Source organism: Atractosteus spatula, chromosome 1, assembly GCF_055471065.1.
Source record: "Atractosteus spatula isolate fAtrSpa1 chromosome 1, fAtrSpa1.hap1, whole genome shotgun sequence".
Taxonomy (NCBI): domain Eukaryota; kingdom Metazoa; phylum Chordata; class Actinopteri; order Semionotiformes; family Lepisosteidae; genus Atractosteus; species Atractosteus spatula.
The window spans coordinates 57,143,413-57,169,870 of NC_142706.1; the positions used below are offsets into that span (position 1 = coordinate 57,143,413).

General features: G+C 38.4%; 1 protein-coding gene across 1 annotated transcript in view; it reads right to left on the reverse strand.

Annotated features, from left to right (window-relative positions):
• Nucleotides 1-841: 841 nt before the first annotated feature.
• npy1r (neuropeptide Y receptor Y1) overlaps nucleotides 842-26,458 on the reverse strand; it is a 34,296-nt gene continuing 8,679 nt past the window's right edge. The window contains exons 2-3 of the mRNA XM_088916042.1: nucleotides 3,879-4,683; nucleotides 842-1,458 (exon numbers count right to left, since the gene is read on the reverse strand). Of these exons, the coding sequence (XP_088772168.1) occupies nucleotides 1,042-1,458; nucleotides 3,879-4,586 (1,125 nt within the window). The 5' untranslated portion in view covers nucleotides 4,587-4,683 and the 3' untranslated portion in view covers nucleotides 842-1,041. The remainder of the gene's footprint in view (nucleotides 1,459-3,878; nucleotides 4,684-26,458) is intronic.

Consider the following 26,458-nt stretch of genomic DNA (forward strand, 5'->3'; position numbering starts at 1 on the left):
ACTGAATGCTTCTGCCAATAAACAATGGGGCAAAATAATGTGGTGATTTTTAAAACTAGAATTTTTTCACATGTAATTTTCTTTTATGAAGACAGTAATCTTAGATACAAACATGAGGTTAGATATGGAAATGTTTGCTTTTTTTACTAAGGCCAGAAGCTGATCAATCATTAGTTTTTCTGGAGAAATGTGTAAACATCACATTTCCAGAATGATAAGGCCCCTTGTTCTACAAATCCCCTGAGAGATCACTGAAGTATTTTAATGCAAGATTATCACTGAACAAAGTTTTTTACCACCAACTTGAAACTGAATTAATGCGATTAACACTACAACACATCAATTTTCCATTTTCATCCTAAAATATTTTAACCATTGTATTGCTGTATTGTTTTACAGGCTTCACTTTTTTGTCTAGAAACATATTTATATAACTCAACTTGAATGCCTCCTCTTTCCTCTTTATTTTGAGTGAGCAAAAAAAACTATTCCATGACACAATTTCTTTAAATCATTTTTGTAAATAAACAAAGTTTCAATTAAATTACACTTATGTTTTGGACTTTTGTTATGGTTAACCATCTTCATATGGTAAATGTTATAACAGCTTTGGCAATACATTATTTCATAACCAAGGCAAGACTACAAGTCATTAAACAATGTCATTAAAAAAAACATTACCACAGTCAAAGTCCCTGCTTTTTATGGATTTGTAAATGTTTTAATACTTGCTTGATGAAGTTTTTTATCTGTTTTGATCTGAAATTTTAATAATGATACAGAGATTTATTTAAGATACCTTGTCACATTCCTAAAAATAGTGTTTCAGGACTGAATAAGTAATGATAGCTAGTCTATGTATCCATACATGAAAAGAGAGTTAATTAATTAAATTAACATTTGCCATCCAAACCTAAGACTTTCTGTGTCACTAATCAGACCATTCTACTGTTACAATGTTTTTTTTAAATAAAGAACATTCAAATGTTAACATTGTTAGATTGGCAGCATGAGTACACATACTTTTTGTATTCATTTTTCTTATATTTCTGGGCTACCCAGTCTGAGTGAGGTCTTGGACACATCTGTATGCATTGTTGACATTGCTATTGTCTCATAATCTTCATCCTTTGAGGTGAGCTTGCAAAACCGGAAAAACACATTCAAATCACGCTGAAAGTTCCTGTTGAGGAATCCATAAAAGATGGGATTTACACAAACAGAAACCATTGCTGTCAAGTGACACAGAGAGAATAGGGGGTTGTGGTTGCAGTTCATTATGATTTCATGATTCCAGTCAATTACTGCATTGAAAATATTGAGAGGAAGCCAGCAGATTGCAAATGCCACCACTATGGAAAACAGCATGACATTTATTCTTTTAGTTTCACTGGATCTGTATTTATTTTCTCTCATTTTGTCCATCATGTTATTTCTTCTTTTGAGACGCACATAAATCTGAAAGAAAAATAGTAATTATAAACAGTACAAAGACCAGTATTCATATTATTAAAATATGTTCAGACTCATTGTAATTCCATGTGTCATTTATTAGCCTTATACTAGAATGGATATCACAATTCAGATACAGTGTATCACAATGACTAAAATATATTTTCAGAACACACACATTAAAATAAGTTAATAAGAAGACTAAACTTGTACTTCCAATTATTTACTTGATAAAGAGAAATAAGAAACCACACTCTAACATTAAGAAAACATGTTATACAGTTTACAGTACTGTGCTGGAACTCATGAGAAATTTTAATGGATGCATTATGGAAAAATAAAAAGATTACATTAACAAAATGAAAGAAAAATATTAGATTTTTTTCAATAGATATTATTGTAAATAGATGTTCCTGTGTGATCTTTGTCACTTGAAGTTAGTAACTGACAAAAAGATAATTATTGTAACTGACAATAAGAGGGTTTATTTTTCACTCATTCCCTGCTTGTGTATCTTTACATCCGCTCCTCAGAGGCTAGACCCGGAATAACACTAGACTAATTCCACAGGCAAGTCTGGTTCAATTGCCCCATTTAGGGCCAGTGCTTTTCTAGGTCAATTCTTGACTGTTTTCACCACAAAGAACAATCTATTCTGTCAGCTACCCAATTTCTATTTTCTATTTTAAAAGCCACATTAAATATTTTCTGGTCAGCGGAGATTAAGTCCAATTCAAATTAGTTAATTTTAATTATGTATAAAGAAATAGAAAGCTAAGCACAAAATTACATCCAATATAAAAATTAATATAAAAAAGACAGACTCAGTAAATTGTAAAAACAAAATGTCAAATTTAAAATATGAGGTAATGCATATGAATCTAAATGACTTCTTGTAGAGTTTTTTTACCACAGTAATGTTTTTGTACTGTATTGTATGGTTGTTATTTCTCTTTTCATGATTTTCATTTTTTTAAGAGATTTAAGAGATTTAATTTATGTCAGGTGTCAGCATATATCATATGAGACACATACATTCAATTTAAGTCCTTACATGCAATTATAGATATCAGGCACATTAATGCAAAATGCATTAATGTTAAATGCATAACATACAGATAAATATTTGGTCATTAGACAGGAATTTAATATCTGAACTTGTCTTTCAGCATTGCCTTTGCAATGACATACCTGTATGGAAGACCAGGCCGTCAAATCTGAAAACATACTCGGATAATTATAACGCCCTCCTTCAATAAAAATCTGTAGAAATCGGTTACATGTAATCCCTTCGTGTTTAAAAAACATATTGCCTGCCTGCTGTAACTTTGGTTTTTTATTTAGACTGACCAGGGACCCTAGGGAATGTTTGACAGCTGGATATTCATTTTGTGTAATTTGCATTTTATGTTAGGTTTTAAATATATTCATGCCAAATATGTCTTTTATGGCATTTATACTAACACAGGAGGCTATACCTAAGGTATAAAAACACTCAGAAATGCTTTGTGCTTTAAAGCTTAGGGAAAAATATATGATTGGTGCCTCTTTGCACAACTCTCTGGAGGGCCTGTGAAATAAACTTACTTAAAAACTACCCTGAACTATGCCGTGCCTTCTAGCATCCCTACAAAACTAACCTGATTGTTTTTTATCAAACAACTGATTATTAATCAGATTTGTAGTCCTACTGTACATATAATAAATATTCTGGCACATAAAGCAGATTATTTAATAAGTGTCTTAAAATAATCTGTGATATTATAATTTAACAAAGAAAACCTGCAGAGAATTATATTTCAATGAGTCCCTAAGACTGTCTCCCTGTGGAAAAATGAATTACTTAGTCAATTAATGGTTAGTTTAGATCACCAAAATGGCTATGATTTAGATCATAATATTAATAAATTATGATCTTGTATTTATATTTATTTGTATTTATATTTGCAGGTGTTATTCATAATGAACATCATAAAAGTATAGTTAATTTTAAATAAAACATCTGTATCAGTGATATTTCCAAAATAAATCGAGCTCTATTTTCATTTTTGCACTCTCACAAAGTCTGTTTTTGTCGAGTGCTAAATACAGTATAATTAAAATAATTTAAACAAAATAAGGAAAATGCAGATCCGAATCAATCATCACTAAGTTATATACAGTACCAACTGGAAAAGATTTCCAGATGCTCTGCTGCATCCTTTTCAAATAAAGTACTGTTTTGTCACTGCCTATTAATTTGGAAGCATGCACAAAACAACTGTCGTTCATATGGATACATTTTTTTCCATTGTGGTGACCATTTAAATTATACTCAAAACATCACTCCATTGCTGCACTAGATTGTATACCTTTTATCTGGGCACTTTTAAGGCAAATAAACACAAAACTGCAATTTTAGTTAAAATGTAATATGCATACCTTACCTTTAAGTAACATATGAATATGAAGCAAAGAGGTCCAATATACTGTATGATGAGCATACATGTGGTGTAGGTGAGCCTAAATGTTCGTGAAGGCCACTCCTCAACACATACAACCTTGCCAACATAATGTTCGTAGAAATGTGGCAACAACTTCAAAGGATCATCAGTCACTAAGGAGAACAGCATGAAAGGCAGGGATGTGAGGATAGCTAAGACCCATATTATAGTTATCCCAATGTAGGCGTGCATATTGTTGGGCCTCCATCCGCGGGGATTGAGAATGAGCTGATGACGTTCAACAGCTATTAAGACCAAAGAAAAGATGGAAACAGAAATAGAGAAGCACTGCACCATGCTGTTCAACTTGCACATGGCTTCTCCAAAGATCCAGTGGTCCATGAAAGTATAGACAAATGTAAAAGGTAGGCACATGACAGCCATGAGCAAATCTGAAACTGAAAGATTGGCAATTAAGATATTGGTGACGTTATGCATTTCCTTCTGCTTTGTAATTACAACAATCAGTGCGAGGTTTCCAGACACCCCCAGGAGGGCTACAGCACTGTAAGCAATAGCCATGATGAAGAACATAGGAAGATGAGCTTGGCATTCCTCTCCAAATGACAACATTGAAATGTTCCTACGAGAGCAGTTCTCGGTGTCTGAACAATTGAAAGGATAATGGAAAAGTATTTCACCCATTTTCATTTCCTAATATGCAATGTCAGCTCTCAATCAGTAATTCCATTAGGTTCCAGATCTTTTTGTTTAGGGCCATGTTTGTCTGACGTTCTTCCTCAGAGTACTGAAATAAAACACAAACAAGTGCACTTTAGGTATGTGGTGTGTCCATAGTAACAATATAATTTATGTAAACTGGATTGTATATAAGAAAATAACAATAACAAAATAAAAAATCTCAAATAAAGGTTACCGACAACCAGGAAATGAATCTGTAAAATGAATCTTTTTTTTCTATTTGTATCATTATCGTTATCTTTCTAGGTACATATTTTATGTTCTCAGGCATGTGTTAAAAAACAACATCACAAACATGATGATTCTAAAAATGTCGTGTTGTAACTGTAAGATAAACACAGCTTACTATCACAGGACATCCGCAACATTTCTGTCATAAATCTTCATCATCAAGGAACAACAGCCAAGAGTTACATAAGTTCTAATGTTTCCACCTGATAACATTCAGCACTCAGCTTTCTGTGCAGTGTTAGTGTGTCAGCCTCAACAGAATCACGCATCTTATTAAAATAGCTCTTAAGCTCCAGCAGTAATTGTTGCTTTGGCTCTATTTCCTCAAGCACTTCAATTGTATTGCTTAGCCTCATCCACCCTTATCCAGTCCTAATGTGTTATCTTCTTTGAAAACACATAGAATACAATGTTTAGGTACATCTCTGATTGTAATTCATCAGAAATTAAATTAATTAAATGAATCTATTTGTAGTTCAACTGAAATATGATTTAGGATAAAAATGCCTGCTGTACCATAGACTTGTTATGTATTACATCTTTAAACACAACAAAGAGCAAGCCAGTCTAACAGCAGGGAACCTAATGTGTTTGGTGGTTAAAGACACAAATGTGAGGTTAAAGTTCTTATTTTCAGATTGAAAAGACATAACACTTAACAAACGTTTGTCAAAATAATGAGGTCCACCACCATTTCTCAATGCAATATTTCTCACCAAATTATTTCAACAATGTTTTACCACTGTCTGCTTCATCCTGGGGTGGTATGAACTTGACTCCAAATGTAGTCATTCTAAGAACATTATAATTATTAAAATCCGAAAAATCAAAATGCCTACAATACATTCTATAGATTGTTAGTCTTTCCTGTTTGTGTATCTGCCTCAACTCGACACTTACACATACTGTAGCAGGGAAAGAATATCAATATAAAAATTTAATTAATTAATTCAGTTTCATGAGAAGAATGCAGAATTTAATCTGCCCTCCCTTACCGTGCTTTACACACCAATGGAAACTGCTTCCATTTAGCTTCTTGTATAAATGATTGACTTGTTATGTTAACTTAGCTGTATTAAACTCAAATTTTGTTTTATTTTATTTGATAAACATAACAATGATCCTTTTACGGATTTTACACATTACATATCTAGGACCATGGCTTCTTTTGATTGGGTGAACATTAATATCAATTATAAATGTAAGAATTTTGTTTTGCAATGAACACACAATGCCTAAAAAGAGCTATCTTCTAAATTAACCCCTCACTTCATTCATCCCCTCAACATATGAAATGAGACAAACATTGACTGAAAAACTACCTTCATTTTTTGAGAGATTTTCACAAAATACATCAGCTATAAGATCTGTAAAATAAAGAATTTAGACCAACGTGTAATTGTTTGCTTTCTAATAGGACAGGTTTGAGGGCTTCCAATATGTCACACTTGAGGTATTTCATGAAGTTTAGACATGCATTTTCAAATTAATTTCTGCAGACTTTTAATAAGAATGGACTTTGTATTACGAAATATACATAAATGTCAGGCTTAAAGCAAAAAGATACTGACATATTGTCATAATTGTATTTTGAGATCAGCTATCATTAATTAAACTTGACATGACATTACTGCCATAGAGAAAGGATGGGGGAGCTGCAGCTTCAATGTCCTTGCATGTTTAACAGTTCAAGGTATAAAATGAGTATTTTAAGCAGACAGCACTCCTCTGGTCTCTGAGGGGTTTTTGAATGCCCTGCATGTAATGACCAGGATTTTGGCATAGTTGCTCATGTGTGCTGTGCAGTCAGAGAGCTCAGAAATGTGTCTGTGGTGGTTTTCGAATCCAAGATCACTCAGATTGACTTCTGTCAGTCACTGTGACACAATGACAACAGCTTTGCCACAAAGTGTCTTGAGGTGTAGGAGTCCCTCTCATAATTTTGTGAAGGGAGGTGTCCCCATCGATGCATTGCGAATTTTCTTCATTCAAAAAAACGAAACATGAAAAAAGCACTTTTTGCAATGTTTTTTTTCCAACATGTTTTTCCAAAAATACATTTCAGAAAAACGCTTTGCATATATGAGCCATGGTAACTGGTAACTTGGTGATAGCTGTGATAGCTGGTTTAACAATGCCTTCTGTGTTTAAAATGATGCTGATATAGTGGAAACACTCCCCTATTCTAGTCTCTAGGATCATGCATATTCCCATGGCAGTACAGAGGTTGCAATGTTATTTTAAGTTGTGTAATTTGAGCATTCAGAGGTGTGTATGGGTTGGTGGCTATAACCCTGAGTCCAGAAGTACTGTACACATTACATTATAGCATGGCACCTAAGCAAAACAGAATAGCTGAATCAAAGCAGTTTGGGCTCTATAATGCCAAGGTTGTAGTTCAAACCTGAATCACATCACAAGCTGACTGAGACTGGGATTCCCAATGTGACCACCTGAGCAGTGGTATACAATCAGAGTGTCACCAGGGTAAAGTCTGGAAGACTGCCAAATACCATAGAGGTAGAAAACTAAATTCGGAAAGATTTAGATAAAATTCAAGACTGAGCAAACTCCTGGTAGATCATGTTTCATGTAGACTAGTGCAGAGTTTTGCATGCAGGTAACAAAAACAAAACTATAAATACAACTTTAGAAACACTAAGAGAGAGGGGAGTGTTTACAAAAAGACTTAAATGTTTATGTTGATATATTTTATGTTGTTTATGTTGATGTTTCATCTTCTAGACAATGTGGGGAAGCAATTAAAAGGCAAATAAAATGTTAGAACACGTTGTTAAAAGTGTAGAATTCAAGTCAAGAAATGTTATGTTAAAACTGTATAATACACCTTTAGGAAGGCTTTCATTAGAATATTGTGTATAATTTTAGTCATAATGTTATAAAATAGATATTGCTGCCCTGGAATCAGACCATGGAAAAGCAACCAGATATATTCTGAGGATTCCTTACCCAAAGGGTTGTGGGAAACCAATCTAATCTTTACGATTGCTTTGACCACTGAATCTGGGACAAACATCCCCTTTGGCTCGAAGTTGGAAAATTTGACACCAGCCAGGTGTTACCCATTGTATCTAGATTCACTTCATAATAGCCTTAAGTTTGAGTGTGTGTCCATGGTTGTGTCATCCTATCCAGGGTGTATTGCTTGCCAGAATAGGCTCTGGCTCCCCTGCGACCCTGTATTGGAAGAAGCAGTTAGACAATGGATAGATGGAGTAGTGCATTACAAGTACTTAATTGCTTTTTATTTGCAGGTAAGTCTTCTCAGTTGCACATGTGTGTAATCAATGATTCCAAAGATCTTCGGAAATCAGAGTTCACCAAAAAAGATTTTTTTTTTATTTACCATTGCAACTTGTCAGATTGTGGAAATTGTATGGTTTTCCATGCACTACAACTGCACTCACATCTTGAATACCTCGATTTACTGTATAGTATTTACTGTGCCATGCCTGCTTACTATAGCAGTCCTATGCAAAGAACCAGTGGAATAAAAAGCTAAAGCTGCTGACATTTTTACTGCTTTATGGAGACTATGTTTTCCACTTTCATTTTTTACAAGTAGGTCTGCCTGCAGTGACAGATGTCAGTTACTGTTTGTTTATATACAGTATCCCAAGCTGATGCCAATGTTGTATCTCAGAAAGGGCTAAGTAATTTATTGCTTTGAGGTACTGGTTCCGTGTTACTCATTGTTCTGAGTGTACTGTGTCTGATGATCATACAGTAGTATCTGAGACAGAGGAAGATTTATTTACATATTCTTATTTGTGATTCATTTGTGTTGAGTTCTTTTGCTTGCATTCTGTAGTTTTCTCCATCTTTCACTGTTCAGTCTACTGCGTTTTTTATTTTCTTATTGTGTTCTGACAGTCAGTTGCAAATTGCAACGACAAATTGCAAACATTTGCTCTTTATACTGTACAGTATGTCTGTCTTCATAAACTCTGATTAGCACTAATCATTTACTGATTTATAATCTAATTTATTCCATGATTAATGATTGATATTTGTGAAACTGGACTACAGAATGCTCAGTGCTTGAAAATTTGTATTTATTAACGTTTCTGAATGTTTCTATAATACCTTGAAGATGTTAAAACATTAAATATCACAAATCTACCACAGTTTATTGTAGTTGTCTGCCATAATATTATCTTCCCTCTCTTCCGGTCACACAAGAACTTCAGCACGTGGTTCCATAAAGCATAATATACATCACATCCATTACTTTCCTCCCCCTCAGGGTATAATTTAAACTTTTACATTTATTTTTTAACTACAGGTTAGAGGTAGACTCCTCCAACTTTGATCATTAGTTCAGGGGATTTTTCTGCCCTATTAACAAAAATGGGTCCCTGTTCTATTTACAAATATGGTCTGATCAGCCTCTTCACTGAAATCACTCATCCTCCAGAGCCTTTTCAGTCACTTTAGTTTCTTTACACTCTTCAGAACTCTTTAGTCTCTGGAAGGATGGCACAGATTAATTCAACTCAACTACACCATGTCTCTGCATTTTAAACACACTGTTTCTTTTCTATCATACCCATTCCTTCCAAAGGTCTCCTTTAGGACCTCTATTGTAACAGGTGAACCTACTAATCGAGAAGTTACCACCTGCTGCAGAAGAAGATCTGTCCCACCTGCGCACATTCAGCTCGGGGCAATTTAAGAGCTACCTGTACCTGTGCATTTCTAGGATGCTCAGTCACAGTAATTCATTGCTTGTGTTGGCACTCTCATTATTTCACTCTGATATTGTTTGCTTGTGTGTCTGTGATTCTTGGATTTCCCTTGCACTGCTTTCTGGGTTTTCCTGGCCTTGGACTTGCTTAGACTACTTGGTTTTGTGTTTACATCTCCCTTTGGAATTTTTGTCTGCCTTTGGATTATGGTTCTACACAGTGTGTTGTTTTCACCTGAATCTTGCTGCCTTTTTTCTGCTTATCTGGCTGACTGCTTACCATAATGCCCAATCTTCCAATTTCACTTAAAATCAGTACTAGTCACCCCCCCTAATGAGACACTGGAGCCTTATAAACTAAATACTGGAATAGTTTACTTAGATAAGCTATAAGTATAAGCTACAAATTTCTGGATCTTTCCTTCAATAGTCACACAAATCCTTTATCTCAATTCTTGAAAGTTCTTCGTTCACACTCTCACTCCTATTAGACACGCTCTGACAGAGAAACTGCAACCCTGATAGCTGCTGCTGCTAAGGCGCAGTAGCCAAAAGATTACACCTGTGCTATCCAGGCTCTCTACATTCATTTCTGAGCTCTTACTCTTTTTGAGTCCTGCAGGAGCCTAGATACAGCTTTCTAGCCCTTTTCCTCCTGGCTGCAAATATACGCCAGATTTTTAATCCACGGGAGTGGCCAGTTACCCACATATGTACAGTATGTCACATTGTTGTACTTTATCTTCTGTATCTTGATCAACACCTAGCCACCTCGCAAAGCTCCAAGCAAAAGCTTTCTTTCGGCACATTTCAGGGTGCACTTCATGCCTCTGACAGTACGTACAATAATATGGTCATGTCCAGAAAATTGTAATATAACAGACGAAGGAAAAAAAAGAACAGAAATCAATTTGAATTTGTATCTTTATGTACTGTATGGGTTTATTGGGGTTTTGGTTTGACTTTGTGCATTCTGCCAAAGCACATTGTTCATCCCTGCTGTAGCACATAGTATTAGCAAAGGGAGATATAGTGAGGCATTTGTTAACAGTTACAATTTATTTCTGCAGCATTTTTTGGTTGTCTCTGTTCTTTTACCTCCAACATTGATCCATTGGTATGTTGGGGGGATTTCTGGATTTAAAACTACTATCTAAACACACTGTCTAAATGTGAATAATGAACAGCATACATACTTTTATGCATGTTTGCTGTTGGCATCTGGTAAATGAAGACCTTGTATTGCACATCTTTTAGAAACAAATGTTATCATAAATAATAGTAATTTCATGGATTTGTGTATTTACACAGAGTGCAAAGTACATTAGTCTAGTACAGATAATTCCATGATAGTATAGAATTAGCATTGACATTTATAGTAATAAATGTTCAGAAGGGAGCTGTCTAGTTCTGCATCATAGAAATAAAAGAGAAGTCACAGACAGACTAAAAGAAGAGCAAATAAAAAATAAGCAAAAAGAACAGATGGTCTAGACACTTATTATCTGGACTCGGTGACATATCTCACATTTTGATGCAGAAACAAAAGAACATTTATTTCATTTTTCTTGATGTGCCAGTGCAGTGAAAGCAATGTCCCTGAAGTGTACCACATGAAAAGATAAACACAAAACCTTTCACTTGGCTTTTCAGTTTTAAATCATATTTTATAGGTGCAGTGTCACTTTTACTTGTACTCCTATATAATGTGCTTTAAGATTTATTATACATTTGTCCGTGAAACACATATTATATATTTCTTTCATTATATTCTGTCGTCTGCTTGTCTGTTCATACTCTGGGTTAATACTTTTAGACTACACATAAATAAAAATGGTAAAAAAAAAGGTCCTTTCAATTTCAGTGATTTACTGGACACAGAAAGCTGTCCACAGTGACACAAAACAAATGCCAACAAATATGTTCTCCTCTGTTTAAGTCTGTCATATTTTTGTTAAAATTTTCTGGCTTTGAAAAGAGGATCTGTAGCTTAAGCTAGCACAAAGGATACACCCTGTATGGGATTGAATATCTTTAAATTGTGAGAAAAAACAGACCATCCACTAAAAACCATGTGGCTTTGTTGAGACCATACATAGTTCACACAGAAATTGCCCCAAGCCAGAATTAAACCCAGGACCCAAGACATGTGAGGCAGCAGTCCTAACTGCCACATCTCTGTGATGCTTGAGTGAGAACAAATAAGGCTTAACATGATGTGACAAAACCTGACCTCCAGTTCAGCTTTGATGGGAAGGAATATGTACTCCAGCACTATGAACTTTTAATGATATCAATAAAAAGTGGCTATTTACTTTTATATAATTTATCAATTTAATAAATTTTACAGAGTTACCAGTTGTGCCCAGTAACATTCCAGAGTTTCTTGAATATTTGTATTTGGCCCATCTGGCCCATTTGGTGCTTTGGTAGCTTTTCAATTGAAAACACTCATCCTGGCATTTCTTAATAAAGTTCTGGGCAAATGATTAAGTGTCAATCAACAGTACAGGAACAGGGAGACAGAAAAACATAAAACATAAAACAAGCAGACAGAAAAATTGGGACAGACAACAGGACAACCAGGGAAAGAGGAAGACAAAAGGCATATGTTCCTTGTTCCAAATCACCCAGAAAACCTGACTGCAGCTCAATATTTGAATCTTCTTCTGTGCTTTTTAGTAAACTAATGTAATCCCTTGGTTAAAAACACCCTCACCTGATTAGTGGGTGCATTTTTAGAATACTTAGATAGGTTCCCATTCATTTTGTAGCAACCGGGATTGCAGAGAGAAAGGCTTAAACCTTGGTTGTGTTCTGTTTGGCTTAGAAGGTTACTTTCTCTTACTTTGGTCTTTGTAGACAATGTACATTATAAGAGTTTAAATATTTGTTTACAAAACAATCTAGAGTTTTTCTGGGTGGTTAAGAAGTTATGTTGTGTGATGTTTAGTGTGTGTATTGTCACTGCTAATAAATATTAGTTTATTCCAGTGTTCCTGAATTCTTGCTCTTTTCATCAAAGCTGTGCCAGAGAACAAAGAACTCATGTGCCTCTAACTATACCAACTACTCAAGTACTGTATATTGGCAAAATCTTTACAAGCTGGGGGTTATTATGATTTAATTTACTTACTGATTAATTCACTTGGTCATTTCCTGACATTTTTCTATTTTCATAACTCCCTGTTTGTAACAAGGCCAATTTCTCAGAAACCAACTGATGTACCAGTATGTTTTTGGACTTTGGGAGGCAACTAGAGGACCCAGAGGAAGCCCACAGAAAAACAGGAGAACATACAAACTGCATGCAGACAGCACCCCAGGTCCATAACTGAACCCAGGGCTGTAATGCTAACCACTGTGTCACTGCAATGCACTGCTCAAATGTGTATAATCATGCATGTGATTTTTGGTTCAGCTTATTACTTGTACAGTCGACTTGCAACTTACGCACACTCATCATTGTGGACATAGCTTTACATCGTTGGCTCCGCAAATTAAAAAATACTGAAAAAATGCTTAATTCCCCGAAAAATTTATCAAGCACACCTATAAGAGCTAGTTAGTGAGCCTATACAGTCGTCTAGTTTACTATTATTTACTGCTTGGATATTTAATATCTTAAATTACCATAAGAAGCTAGTAAGTGTTTTTCATAAGGGTTATATGGTAAAATGTGACTATACGGGAATTTGGTTTTACATGCTACTTGAAATCCCTTACCTGCGTAAATTGCAAGTGGACTGTATATCCTTGCACACTCACGCCTGACTACTTTTTTAAGTGGGAAAATAGCCTGAATGTCCATCTGTTAGATTTCTTTGGATATCTACTTAAAAAATGGACCCATGAGGCTTATTGCACACCCCATTACCTCTGTATAGAGCCATCACCTCTATTTAAAGTGTCATTGAGCACACATTTATAATGCTGAAAACATATATAAAGTTTGCATATAAGAAAATGCAATTTGTTGATTGCTCGAATGGAAAACAGTCCTCTGAAGACGTATAATATCTGTTACAATTTTTACAGTTACTGTACATAATAGATTTTACTTCAAAATGTACAAATACGCATTACACATTCAGAGGGAAGGTTGGACTTTGTGGGAATAAGTCACAGGTGTGAACAGCTCTCTTCCTCTGTTGCTGGATAGGATCAAGGCTGTTCACAACAACAGAGCAGACAACCACAGTGCCACTCCCTAGATAGTGGTGAACTCTGCTGTGTCAAAAAATCAGGTTTTCTGCTGTTGCAAGAAAATTTGACAATGTCTAGGTGTCAAGGGAGCAATGTATAGTAACTTTCTGTAACAGGCTCTTGCACACTGAGACATTACACCTGCACATAAAACTGCTGCCTTTTGTTACTAAGCACGGGTTCTTATCTATGAATATTTTGTAAGCTAAACCTGGAGCTAACATTCAAGTGAATACCCATTTAAGACAGAAGCACAGAAGGCTGACTGAAAGAAAAGTATATGGTCTTTATCAGACAGAAGTTGTTACATCATTGGATATAAGATGTCAGAACACAAAACATTGTGACTGGATGGGTTTTAGAAGCCTTGAATGTTCTCAATTATAAAATGGCTAATGACAGAATATTCCATTTGTGCAGCTATCCTGATAGATTTATCCAAGGATTTTGATTGTGTGGATTACTTAAATCTTCTCAAACTGATGTGTAGTATTGATCTTGATATTAACTGCTATTCCTGGTTTTAGAATCACAGCCTCTTCAGGTATTGAGATGCCTCACAAGGTTCTATAATGAGCCCTACTCAATTCTCCATCTATTGTAGCAATGTTACTTTGGCATTAGTTAACTCTTATCCACGTCTATGCTGACAGCACCATCTTATACTCAACGAGACCCATTTTATCATCTGTAATAAAAGATTTGCATCTCAGTTTCAACATACTTCAGCAAGCTTTCTACAAACTGCATCTCTCCTGAACTGAATAATAAAAATAAATTTCTGCTATTAAAAAAAATGAATACCAGTATGCTCTCTTAATAATGATCACAAATTTTTTACTTTACCCAAAACAAAGTTAAAACAAAAGGCCACAGAGAGTAAATATTTAGATATCTGTCTAAATTTAGAGTTAAAGACTGTCAAAATGTATATACTGTAACAAACTGACGTGATTTTCTTTATCACAGCAAATCTTGATTTACATATTCTACTAGGCATACATGGGAGTGTAAGTGTGTATCCCAAATGGTAAATCTGCAAGTATTGCAATTGGTGCAGTATCATATGTATCAGTATCAACATAGATGTGCATTGGGACTACAGCTCTTCCTGATCTATGTCAATGATCCACATTATTCATTATTTTAAGATAATCACGTTTACAAAGGATAACAAAATAAAAAGATTAGCTAATTCTGTAGCAGCTAAAAAATAAAGAGATGTATAATGTAAAATAACAACCTTAAAATGGCATATTTTAGCCTTCTAGACAATGTGAGGAAACAAGATACACATTCAAACTACATGTAAGATATATAGTTAAAAGCACAGAATTTAAATCAAGTGAATATATATTAAACTTGTATGATGCAAATACTAAACTGAACTTTCAAAAAAGCAACTACCTACTCGATCATTTCATTTAATTTCATTTCAACATTTAATTTAATTTCAACACTCATTTCAACTTATTGCAACTACTGGCCCAGTTGTCCTCATTAATAAAAACCTGTTTTCAACTGACTAATCTAATTAAACCACCTGGGATTTGTTACATTCCTTCAGATTTTTTTTTTTCAAATTAAATGAAAGAAACACATTAGGAACATATATTTAGACGCTGATGAAAAAGCCATTCATGGCTTGACAGTAATACTGGGTTACCCGTAAAAATAATGTATCAAGTCTTTTTCTAATAAACGTTCTTTATGCACTTGTATGTGCAATCATTGAAAATAAACTAGTATAAAAAATCACATTCTACAATCTTACAATCTCACAATCTCTTACTTCACAATGTACTTCAAACATCTGTTCTGTAGTATAAACCTCAAATAAATCCTTTACTGAAATATTTATTCAGATTAAATTTTTCCTCTGAAAAATCAAAAACAAGAAATAGCATACAAAGCACACATTTGTTGACAATTTCATTGTAATTGGAATGACTAGATGTCACAGGATGCAATAAACCAAGACTACTTCAACCTGTGAAGTATATAGTAGATCAACATCAGCAAATTTAAAAGCTGCACTTAGAAGACAGAACAGAAGACACTCAGTTTTTGGAAGATGGTTTTGATTGACATCTTAATTTAAGTAATGTTATATTTCAGCACATATTTCTGCTATTATGTTAGGATTTCAAAGCAGTAAGAATGCTTCCCATGGCACAATCTAGATTTCACAAAACATGACATGAGTCATTGATAGGAATCAAAATACTATCTTTAGTACTGACTGACAGTCACTCCTCTGTACAAAAAAAACGTTTTTATTACTATAGATTCTGTAGGTAAAATTATTCACCGCCAAGCATCTGGGTGCAAGCAATTTCTCAGATTTAATTTGGACATTAAATATCAGTAACAAAAAAAACATTGATGGTACAGAAAAAATTACAAATTTTGAATTAAGCACAAAAATCGTGAATTTTGTGAAAGTACTGTACAGATGCAGCCATTCAAAGTGCGCGTCACAGACACGTACCGCAGGTGACGTCGCTCAGTATGACGCAAGATGACGCGTGGCACCGCAGTACGTGATTGGTTGACCGACAGGGGCACTCGTGGTCCGTTGGTCTGTCGTAGAAAGACTTACAGTAAAAACGTCTTTGCTGTGCCCGTTGTAGATATTGAATTTTACCACTGAAGGGAAATCTTAGTAGCTGAGCATAAAAAGAATAGGAGCATACTGTAACGCGTGTGAAGGCCATAAACGATATTAATTTTGGAACATAAACATACAGTATATACTGTAGCTGGTCTTGGTACTTTAAAGAAAAAAATACACACCAGTATTCCATTTCTCCCTAAACATTTTAAGCTTTGAAGTCTTTAACTAACATGATACCGGAGTCAACAAGCATACTTTTAGAATTTGATTAAAAGGGAATATAATATGGAATCGCGTATCTAAAGAATTTAATAACGGTATTCGTGTGCTGCGACAGGGCTGTGTAGGGCTTTTTCGCCTGCCTGTTCATGTGAGCTGTCTTCTAGCCGACTGGTCTAGGTGCGTGACTAGCAACTGGGAGGTTGTGTGATCGAATCCAGCTGGTGCCGGACTTTTCTTTTAACAAACATTTCTTCGAAAAAATAGAATAGCGATATTATGGACAATAAATTGACTTTTATATTTCAAAATATCGCAACATGAACGATATTTGCGATATTTTGAACATATCTTCCCTTCTGACAGCGGTTCCTCCTTCTATTGTGTGTGTGTGTGCAACAGAGTAAATTTTTATAGAGAAATGGAGGCTGGACAGTATGCGTTACAATATAAACATTTATATTGATTTAAATCGTGTTCTGATTTAAATCGCAAACGCGTGTTTAATTATGTGTTTTTTAATCATAATCAGGCTAATGCATTTCTACATTTTCTGTATGAACCAGCTTAGAGGTTCATACAGAAAGACAGCTTGTGTTTAAATTGAGTGTAAGGTAATTTATGCTTCTAAAGTCATGGTCAGCATTTATTATTGTACTGTGCTGTAAACTTTTTCTGTGCCTAGTCACATTATTTTATAGCGTTTTTATTGCGTTATTAAATCCGGTGGCGCTGTGTGTTACAGTAGTTTCCTGACTCCCATGTCACATGGTCTGTGATTGAATCCCATAGAACTATGACTTTATTTTTTAACAAACATTTCTTTGAAAAAATGAAACGTTTCCCTTGGTCAGAGATTAAATAAAACCTCACTCGCACCAAACAAATTTATATTTCTAAATATCACAAAATACGTTCATTGTCTTCCAATCGAGTCGAGTTGACATTGGAAGCCTGCCACACCCGGACTGTTAAACCAACGCATTAGCACGTCAAAGCCCATCGAGGGTATTGAGCCAGTATTGGCTTTAGTATTCCCCCCTCTCCCCTCAATTCAATTCAATTCAAGGTGTTTTATTTGCATGACAGATGGGTACAAGCAGTGTTGGGTATGTATATTGTAACGCTTACGGCAGACAGGCACTGTGTAAGAGCCGGCGCACCAGAGCAGCGCACCGAGGGAGCGTCTGCATTTCTAACTTAGTTTTTAAAATTAGTCAAGCAATATGAAGCATCTCCTTTTACTTAGTGCCTGAGCATAAAAAGAATAGGAGCATACTGCAACGCGTGTGAAGTCCATAAACGATATTAATTTTGGAACTTAAACATACAGTATATGGCTGGTCTCGGTACTTTAAAGAAAACATACACACCAGTATTCCATTTCTCCTAAACATTTTAAGCATCGAAGTCTTTAACTAACGCGATACCGGAGTCAACAAGCATACTTTTAGAATTTGATTAAAAGGGAATATAATATGGAATCGCGTATCTCAAGAAATTAATAACGATATAATTATATTCATGTTGCAAAAGAACTGCAACGGACATAAAAACTCCCTTGCTTTTAACAGAGCGTTCCATAATTTCTAACTACGAAAATGCCAGGTGAAAGGATTTGTAAACATATTTTGTTAAAGCAAGTCAGAACCCATTCAGAGCCTACATTACATTTTAGCGTTTCATTCTGAGCAGAAGACCCTCACACCTGAAGAAGGGGGAGGTGTTTTTCGCTGGAAATCTCGCCTGCTTCTACTTTACAACCGGAGTGCTGGCTGTGACGAATTAAACCGGTATTACAGGTTACAATCACAGACCATGTGACATGGGAGTCAGGAAACTAACACAGCGCCACCAGATTTGATAACGCTATGAAAACGCTATAAAATAATGTGACTAGGCACAGAACAAGTTTACAGCACAGTACAAAAATGCTGACCATGACTTTAGAAGCATAAATTGCCTTACACTCAATTTAAACACAAGCTGTCTTTAGCCCTCTAAGGTGGTTCATACAGAAATGTAGAGATCCAGGCTCAGAACACACAGCTTCATTAGCGAATACATATGCAGGACAACTAGAGAAGACGTTTTACAGAGGATGGATTTTTAGAAACATCCCATCAGTGACATCACTGAAGTCAACTCCTAGGTACTGTAACTGTCGTGTGGATAGTTTCACAAGAATCAGACAAAGGTTTAAGCATCGCTTGTTCTAGATAAAACTGCAAAAAAAAACAACAACCCATAATGTACTTCTTTGCGGTTCTGTTTGCCCAAATCATATATTCACAACGTGAAATCTAGAAAATAATATTACGTAACCAAAATCCGCAATATGGAAACAGAACCTGTGTAATTGTTGATAGATGATGTACTCGTAACATTTTTTCAAGACGAACTACAACATTTAAAAAATGACTTGTATGTACTTGATATCTCTAATCAATCCACGGGTCCCAGCACGAAACGAAAGTAAAACGCATACCGTTTCGCGCTTCTTATTAGTTGCTCAAAAGTAATTTGACCGTATGAAATGCATAATATAAACCTAGAAACATATACGTGAGTAGTACTTAAGCACTGTAGTATCGGTGTTAAGACATACCTCTCAAATACTGTAAATCAAGTTAAAAATATCTCAAGATTCTGGTCATAATGAAACCATGTTTCGTGTATGTTTTCTTTAAAGTACCGAGACCAGCCATATACTGTATGTTTATGTTCCAAAATTAATATCGTTTATGGCCTTCACACGCGTTGCAGTATGCTCCTATTGTTTTTATGCTCAGCTACTAAGATTTCCCTTCAGTGGTAAAATTAGATATGAATATTCAATACTTAAACGGGCACAGTTAAGACATTAAATATACATATACATACTGTATACAGTACAGTTTGCATACGGTAATATGTTTATGTCCCTAAATCAATCTCTTATGAGCATGTGAAAGGCATGGTGAATCACTGTACTTTGCATGATTGGAAAAAAATGCGTGATTGCGAAATGCTGTGGCGTTACTTTTACAAAGACGGTCAATGAAAAAAAGAATGTGGACCAGGGCAATACTTTGAGTTTACAGCTTGTCCAAGGTCATTTATTATTAATACTATTATTAATATCTTCGTTAAAGACTTTGATGGCTACAGCTCAAACATGAGAGGTTGAGCTTTATTAGCTCCACCTTGCGGAAATTCCGGATACTATTATTTTGCTAGCGGTATTTACCGGTAACTCGCGGTATTTACCGGTAGCTTGCGGTAGACTGCGTACAGCGTACCGGAAAATAATGCGGTATCGCCCGCGCATTTTGAATGGCTGCATCTGTAAGTCACCATGTTGTCTCATACGCCTGGTCTCACCACATGTGAGAGCGAGAGTTCCCAAGAGTTGTAACATTATGCAGGCCTTCTGCTTGTGATGTGAGAATTAACAAGCAAGTTCCATTTATCAGCAAAACGGTCTTGAAATCAAGAGCAATATTTCTGTTGGATTTAAAGAGAGGTATTCACAAACCTGCTTGTTTACAATGAACTGTAATAGCGCAGCTTCACATCATGCTTCACATCATCTATGAATATGGTGATGCTCATTCCTTGAAATTTAGACTGTTGTGATGTACTGTTTATTGGAGGTTTTACACTGTAGCGGCGAGGCTTAATAATAAGGCAGAATTAAGTGTTTCTGAGCTTCCCAAATGAGGCCCCATTTCTCTGTTCATCTCTGTGGAGCAGCCACAGAGAGACCATTAGTGCAGGGTGATTTAAGGTTTCCTAGGACAGCTCCCAAAGGGGGATGCACTTAGCTAAGTCTGGCTATCATGATCAATGGTCATCCACTGGCGCCTATCAGTCTAGGGAGTGCCGGATGGACATCTGGACTGCATTACTAAGTGTCAGGACTAAGTGACTCATATCTCACCTTGATCAACCAATCAGGGACTGGTAGGGCTGAGTAACCCACGTGGGACTCTGATGCCCATGGAACTTTCAGCCAATCAACAAGCTGAAGTTCCTCCAGGTAAAACAGGCAACACAGGCCTGGAGATTCAGATTCAACGAGATTCAGATTCGGGAGATTCAGTAAGATTCTGGAGAGGATTCTGTGGACTGTTCTAAAGGGAATTCAAAGGAGAATTCCAGGGCAGGACGGCCCAGGAGCAGAAGGCTCCCAAGGGCAGGACATTCTCGCAGCGCGCCTCCTGACCATCCCGAGACTCAGCCCGGACAACCACGGAACGGCCAGGGTGTCCGAGTGCCAGAACTTTCCTTTGTTCTAAGAGTCTAGAGTGGAGGTTGCCAGAGAATAACCAGCAGCAGGCCTCGTGAACAGGTCGGAACTGTGGACAGCTGAATCACTATTCAGAACTAGCGCTTCATCAGGAACGAACCGGTCCTCTTCCTGACTTGCTGGGACCCACAGTCATCTTTTCTCCTGTGCACAAACTTTGCTAGTTAAAGCCAACACTAACTAGCCGGTCAGTGAGCATCAGCAGCGCACCGTCGCAAGCCGCACAGCACAACCTGGCACCGAGCCAGAGAGCGCGGATTGGACAGCAACAGCCTGCAACTGTTTCTTTGTGCCCGCTGGAGATCTGAATCCCCAGAAATTGGATGAGTATTCAACTTCAATGCATTACAGCTCGAGAATTCAATTGTTATCCCAACCAGTTGATATCAATTTAATTCCTAAGAGTTATGTACTTGTTTTGAGTATCTAATGTAGAAGTTGTAACCAAGTTCACTTTACGAAACGGTCTTAATGAATGATATACTGAACGTATGTCCTCTTGATATATGTAACTCTTCGTAACTGATTGAATATATATCTTTTGTATTCTGATAACCTTCTCGATAAGATCTGTTAGGTTTACATGCATATTCTATGTATTAATAAATGTATCCTCGTGTATTAGTACCTGTGTGTGTGCGTTGTTTGAGTTATGTCGCATGGTTGGATTCTAAAGCCATCAAAAGAATCAATTTTGTGATTTACTGCTACAATTAATAATTGTCTCAGTAAATGCCCAAACCCTACAGAACTGGTGCCTTCAGAGAGCCACTATGATTACATATTTGGCGTCCCTGAACGGCTATGAAACACTACATTTATGGCGTCCCTGGCACGGGCGTGGCAAGACTGAAATGAATCAACCAAGCGGAATAATTCAATATAAAACGCCGCGGGTTTCATTCACGATAATACAGTGTGCTGAAAGCCGAAAGAAAAAGTTCCCCTTGCTCTTTAAGCAGTGCTTGATTGTTTTGTGATCTTTTGCAATCTACCGGTTTGATTGCATACTTGATCTTAAACTGTGATTTCGTACTTAAAAGTAATACTCTTTAAGTTTAACGATGGTTGCTAAAAGGTCTGAATTCGAGTCGCTATTAAGCACTCTCTCTAGCAGCGACAAGTCTGACCACGATCTCCGTCATATCTCCGTCAGCGGAGAAGCTAGGAGAATAAACCTCCATTCTCTGAGAGAGCTAGCGAAGGACATAGAGAGATTTGACCCCGCAGTGTCAGAGAATAATATCGAGAGTTATATTCAAGACCTCAGGTATAACCTGCAGTACCTGCCAAACGCCACAGAACAGGAGAAAGTGTTTCTGGTCAGGAAAACTACCAGCAGAGCTGTACATGAGTGGATGGCTAGGCAGATGAAAGAAGTCTGTAATGACTTTGAACAGCTTTGTCATGCACTTATCGAAGAATACAGTGCGTTTATTGACCCGACTGCCGCGATAGCCGCCGCCCTTAACATTAAGCACGAGAGAGCAGAGTCCCCTCGCGAATATTACGAGAGACTTAGACGAACTTATTTTGCAGGGCGAAATGATGAGGGTTGCGAAGAGAACACACATTTCAAGGGTTTATTCATTGCGAATCTCCACCCATCAGTCAGAAAGATGATCTTAATGCATACAGATGCACAGACCATGAAAGTGACTGATATTAAGAGATTCGTGCAGAAAGCCTGGGAGTATGATGTCCAAAGTCGCTCTGAGCAAAAAGCTGCTAAAGCGACTGTGTTCGCCGTCAGAGCCAGCAGGGTTAATTCCCCCCTGCTCGAAGGAGCACAGGCTCCTGAGCTGGCTAAGCCCCGTTCCAAAGCAGGCACACAGGACCGCACCCAGCGTCCTAAGTGCCATGAGAACACCGGGGGAGGGAAAGGGCTAGATAAAGCTGAACAAAAGGATTCAGTAGCCACCCGCCTGGCCAGGCTTGAACAAGCTTTATTAGGACAGGGACAACCGCTCCCCAAGGCTGCCGGAAGCGTGAATGAGCTGATACTCTCCACTGGAGGAGGCGGAGACCCGCCCCCTCCCACTCCCTCAGTCTATCTGATTGAGCGGAAGGGTTCCTGCCTGGATGAGGTCAGCCACTCCCAAGTGAGTGCTGACTCCACCCCTGAAGTCACAGAGCAGGCAGTAAAACACAGAGGAAAAGCAGGAAGCTTTTACCTCAAGACAGCCATGGGAGATGTCTTACCCAGTGAGACACTGATTGACACTGAGGTTGAAAGGTGTTTGATGTCACACGGCAAGCTCAAACGGGTTGAAAAAGAAAAGGGCATGCGACTCAGAGTGGAACCTTTGGTGGATCACCAGAAAGGCAAAGTGTGGAAACAGGTCAAGGCTCCTAAGCCTTCTGTACAGAAGGAAAGGGGGGCCAAGAGGCAGACTGTGCTCACACAGTGCCCACCGAACACAGAAGCCTATGTGGAGATTCCTTCTGTTCCCTCTGGACAAGAAATAAAAATATTTTCTTGTTCCCCGGATATACAGGGAAGTCGTGTCCCGGCTGAGGTCACAACAGCCTCCCTGCCACAGGAGCGGTGCTCCAAGCAGCCGCCTGATCCACCAGGTAAAGCACACCCCTTTTACATCCCTAAAGAGGAGCAGATCTCCCCACCTGGCGATGAAAAGGAGCTTTCCCTGTGCACCCTGGCACCCAAGAGGGGTCAGGACCACCACCCTGCAGTGGTGGAAGGGATCCAGATGGCAGGAGAGCAGGTTGGTGATGTAGCCCTCACCCTTAGCCCTGAGAGGTCCTCTATTAGTGAGGATCTGCTTGAGCAGCTGTCACGGGGCCACCGCCAGGTGCCCCTGGTGCAACATTCACAGGTTAGACAGGAGGTCCAGCTGGACGCTGAGACTACTGCGCTGTGGACACACCTGATCCCAGATGCCGATTCCCTCTGCTGTGACCCAGGGAACCTGCAGTCAGGTAACATTATTTCTCACAACTACCAGGTAGTGAGTGAGACTGACCTGATTGTTCCTGCCTCGACAGCAGGGTTTCCAACACACCCAGTCCCCCAGAAGGGACAGGGAATGAAAGCCGAGCCGGTTTTCTTACAGCCACCAGCTCAGTCTGTCAGTCTGAGTCTGACCAACAGTGGTTCAGCCAGACTGGAGCTGGATGGTCAAGCCACCCGCCTGCCAGTGCAGGACATCGCAAAGAGGGGTGTCAGAATCCCTGCCTGCACTGACATGGGCCTGGTGGGTGATAGCGAGTTCGAAGACAGTGAACTAGCTATCTCAGTGCTGGGGCAGCTCCCTGAACCCCTAGCGAGGGAAGGGGGGAGCGAGCAGGTGTCCTACACCTACCCCCAGCGAACGATTGTAAACATGCCGATAGAGGGATTCCTCAATCAGGAAGTGTGCACGGTGGACCGGAACAGTGAGAATGGGGTAACAATCTCAGATCACTTAGGTGCTCCAGATGACCACTCAGCCGAGGGTCAGGCATGCTCCACCGCTGCACCACCCCCTGCAGGGTTCCTAGAGCACAGGCATGAACAAATCGAAAAAGCAGATGCCCTGGAAATGGAGGAGCAGCATCAGCCGCTGCGTCAGATCTCCCCAGATTTCCAGGATGTTGGTGCCCAGGATGCCACATGGCATACTGAGAAAGACACCATGTACAAGCTGTGCCAGCTTAGAAAGGCAACAGTCACTCAGAAGGAGATGACTGGGATCAGCCACCCTAAAAGACTTTTGGGAGGACTGATTGCTGCCACCACTGTTGTGCATTTGCTCTTTTTGGTAGGTTTGTTTGTTACTGGCACTCTCACCATGACTGCCCCAAGAAGGCAGGTGTCAGAGATGCCAGAAGGTAGTGACAGACTGTATCAACAGCAGCAAAAGCTGGAAAGCTTAGGGAAAACCCTACAGGCAACTTCCTATGCAACAGGGTTAAACCTTATTCCCCAACCAGTGGACATGATTGTTGGTGTTATACAGTGGGTTTATGCTTGTGTGCAACAGGCCAGAATGTTGACACAAGACCTGTTAAGGGAGTTTAGTGCCACTGTAGCCAGTCTAGCCACGGCACAATTCCCAACCCACTTGATTCCACTCTTCTCAGTAGAGGAGTATGTGACATTAACCCCATCACTCATAGCTCACCCAGAAGGCAATCCAAGATTGAATTTGGTTCCAAATCTTGAGATGGGTATGGCTACCAAAGCTATCCATTGGCTGTGTCTAAACGATTCACCAATGAAGGGTGTAAAGCTACTAATGGGCAGAGGGAGGTTAATGAACCCCATGAAGAGCAGGTGGGAAGTAAATGGCTGGTCAGCACACCACATTTAACTGTCACCATGACTTGTGACAGGCATGATACAGCTACCGCAATGCAGCTACCTAATCAAAACAGTTTTCCTGTAAGTTCCCGAGGAGGCCATAGTACAGCTTGAACTTAACACTGTACGGTCTGGAACCAGACAATATAAGACCAAACTTGAGGTCGTGGATGCCTTCAGGTGCCACACTATTGAATTGGATAGAAATCCAAGAAACAGTAAGCCCTGAAGAGGTACAGGTAGTTAGTTTGCTTTAATGGAACAAACCTCCAAACCACCCTGGCAGGTGCCCAACACAGGTGTTGTGGTTCATCAGGTGGGCTGGGAACAGGAACTGTTGTTATTGTGACACTACTGCCGGGTAGCTGGATCATGACTGGATGTACTCTGAATGCTGTACTCTCACATCAAGATGTACTCCGGGTAGCATGAATGAGTCAAAGGTAGCATGTCAAAAGAAAGGAAGTGACTTCTCCCCAAATATCTACTACAGAGGTATCAGATATTGACAGTGAGCTTCCTGATGTGTAATTCCTAGACTTAGATAATGTCTCCTACCGTGTTTATACATACTCCAGATGTTATTCATCCTGTTTGTATCCAATGCTGGTTCTGGTATGAATTCTCGAGGAGTAATGTGGACATTTAAGATTAATGTTCTAATGGCAAGGGACATCACTTAACTCTGTTTTGTTTTGAAGGCAACAATGCCTCGGGACCTCGTGACCTTCAAAAAGGGGGGATATGTAGCGGCGAGGCTTAATAATAAGGCAGAATTAAGTGTTTCTGAGCTTCCCAAATGAGGCCCCATTTCTCTGTTCATCTCTGTGGAGCAGCCACAGAGAGACCATTAGTGCAGGGTGATTTAAGGTTTCCTAGGACAGCTCCCAAAGGGGGATGCACTTAGCTAAGTCTGGCTATCATGATCAATGGTCATCCACTGGCGCCTATCAGTCTAGGGAGTGCCGGATGGACATCTGGACTGCATTACTAAGTGTCAGGACTAAGTGACTCATATCTCACCTTGATCAACCAATCAGGGACTGGTAGGGCTGAGTAACCCACGTGGGACTCTGATGCCCATGGAACTTTCAGCCAATCAACAAGCTGAAGTTCCTCCAGGTAAAACAGGCAACACAGGCCTGGAGATTCAGATTCAACGAGATTCAGATTCGGGAGATTCAGTAAGATTCTGGAGAGGATTCTGTGGACTGTTCTAAAGGGAATTCAAAGGAGAATTCCAGGG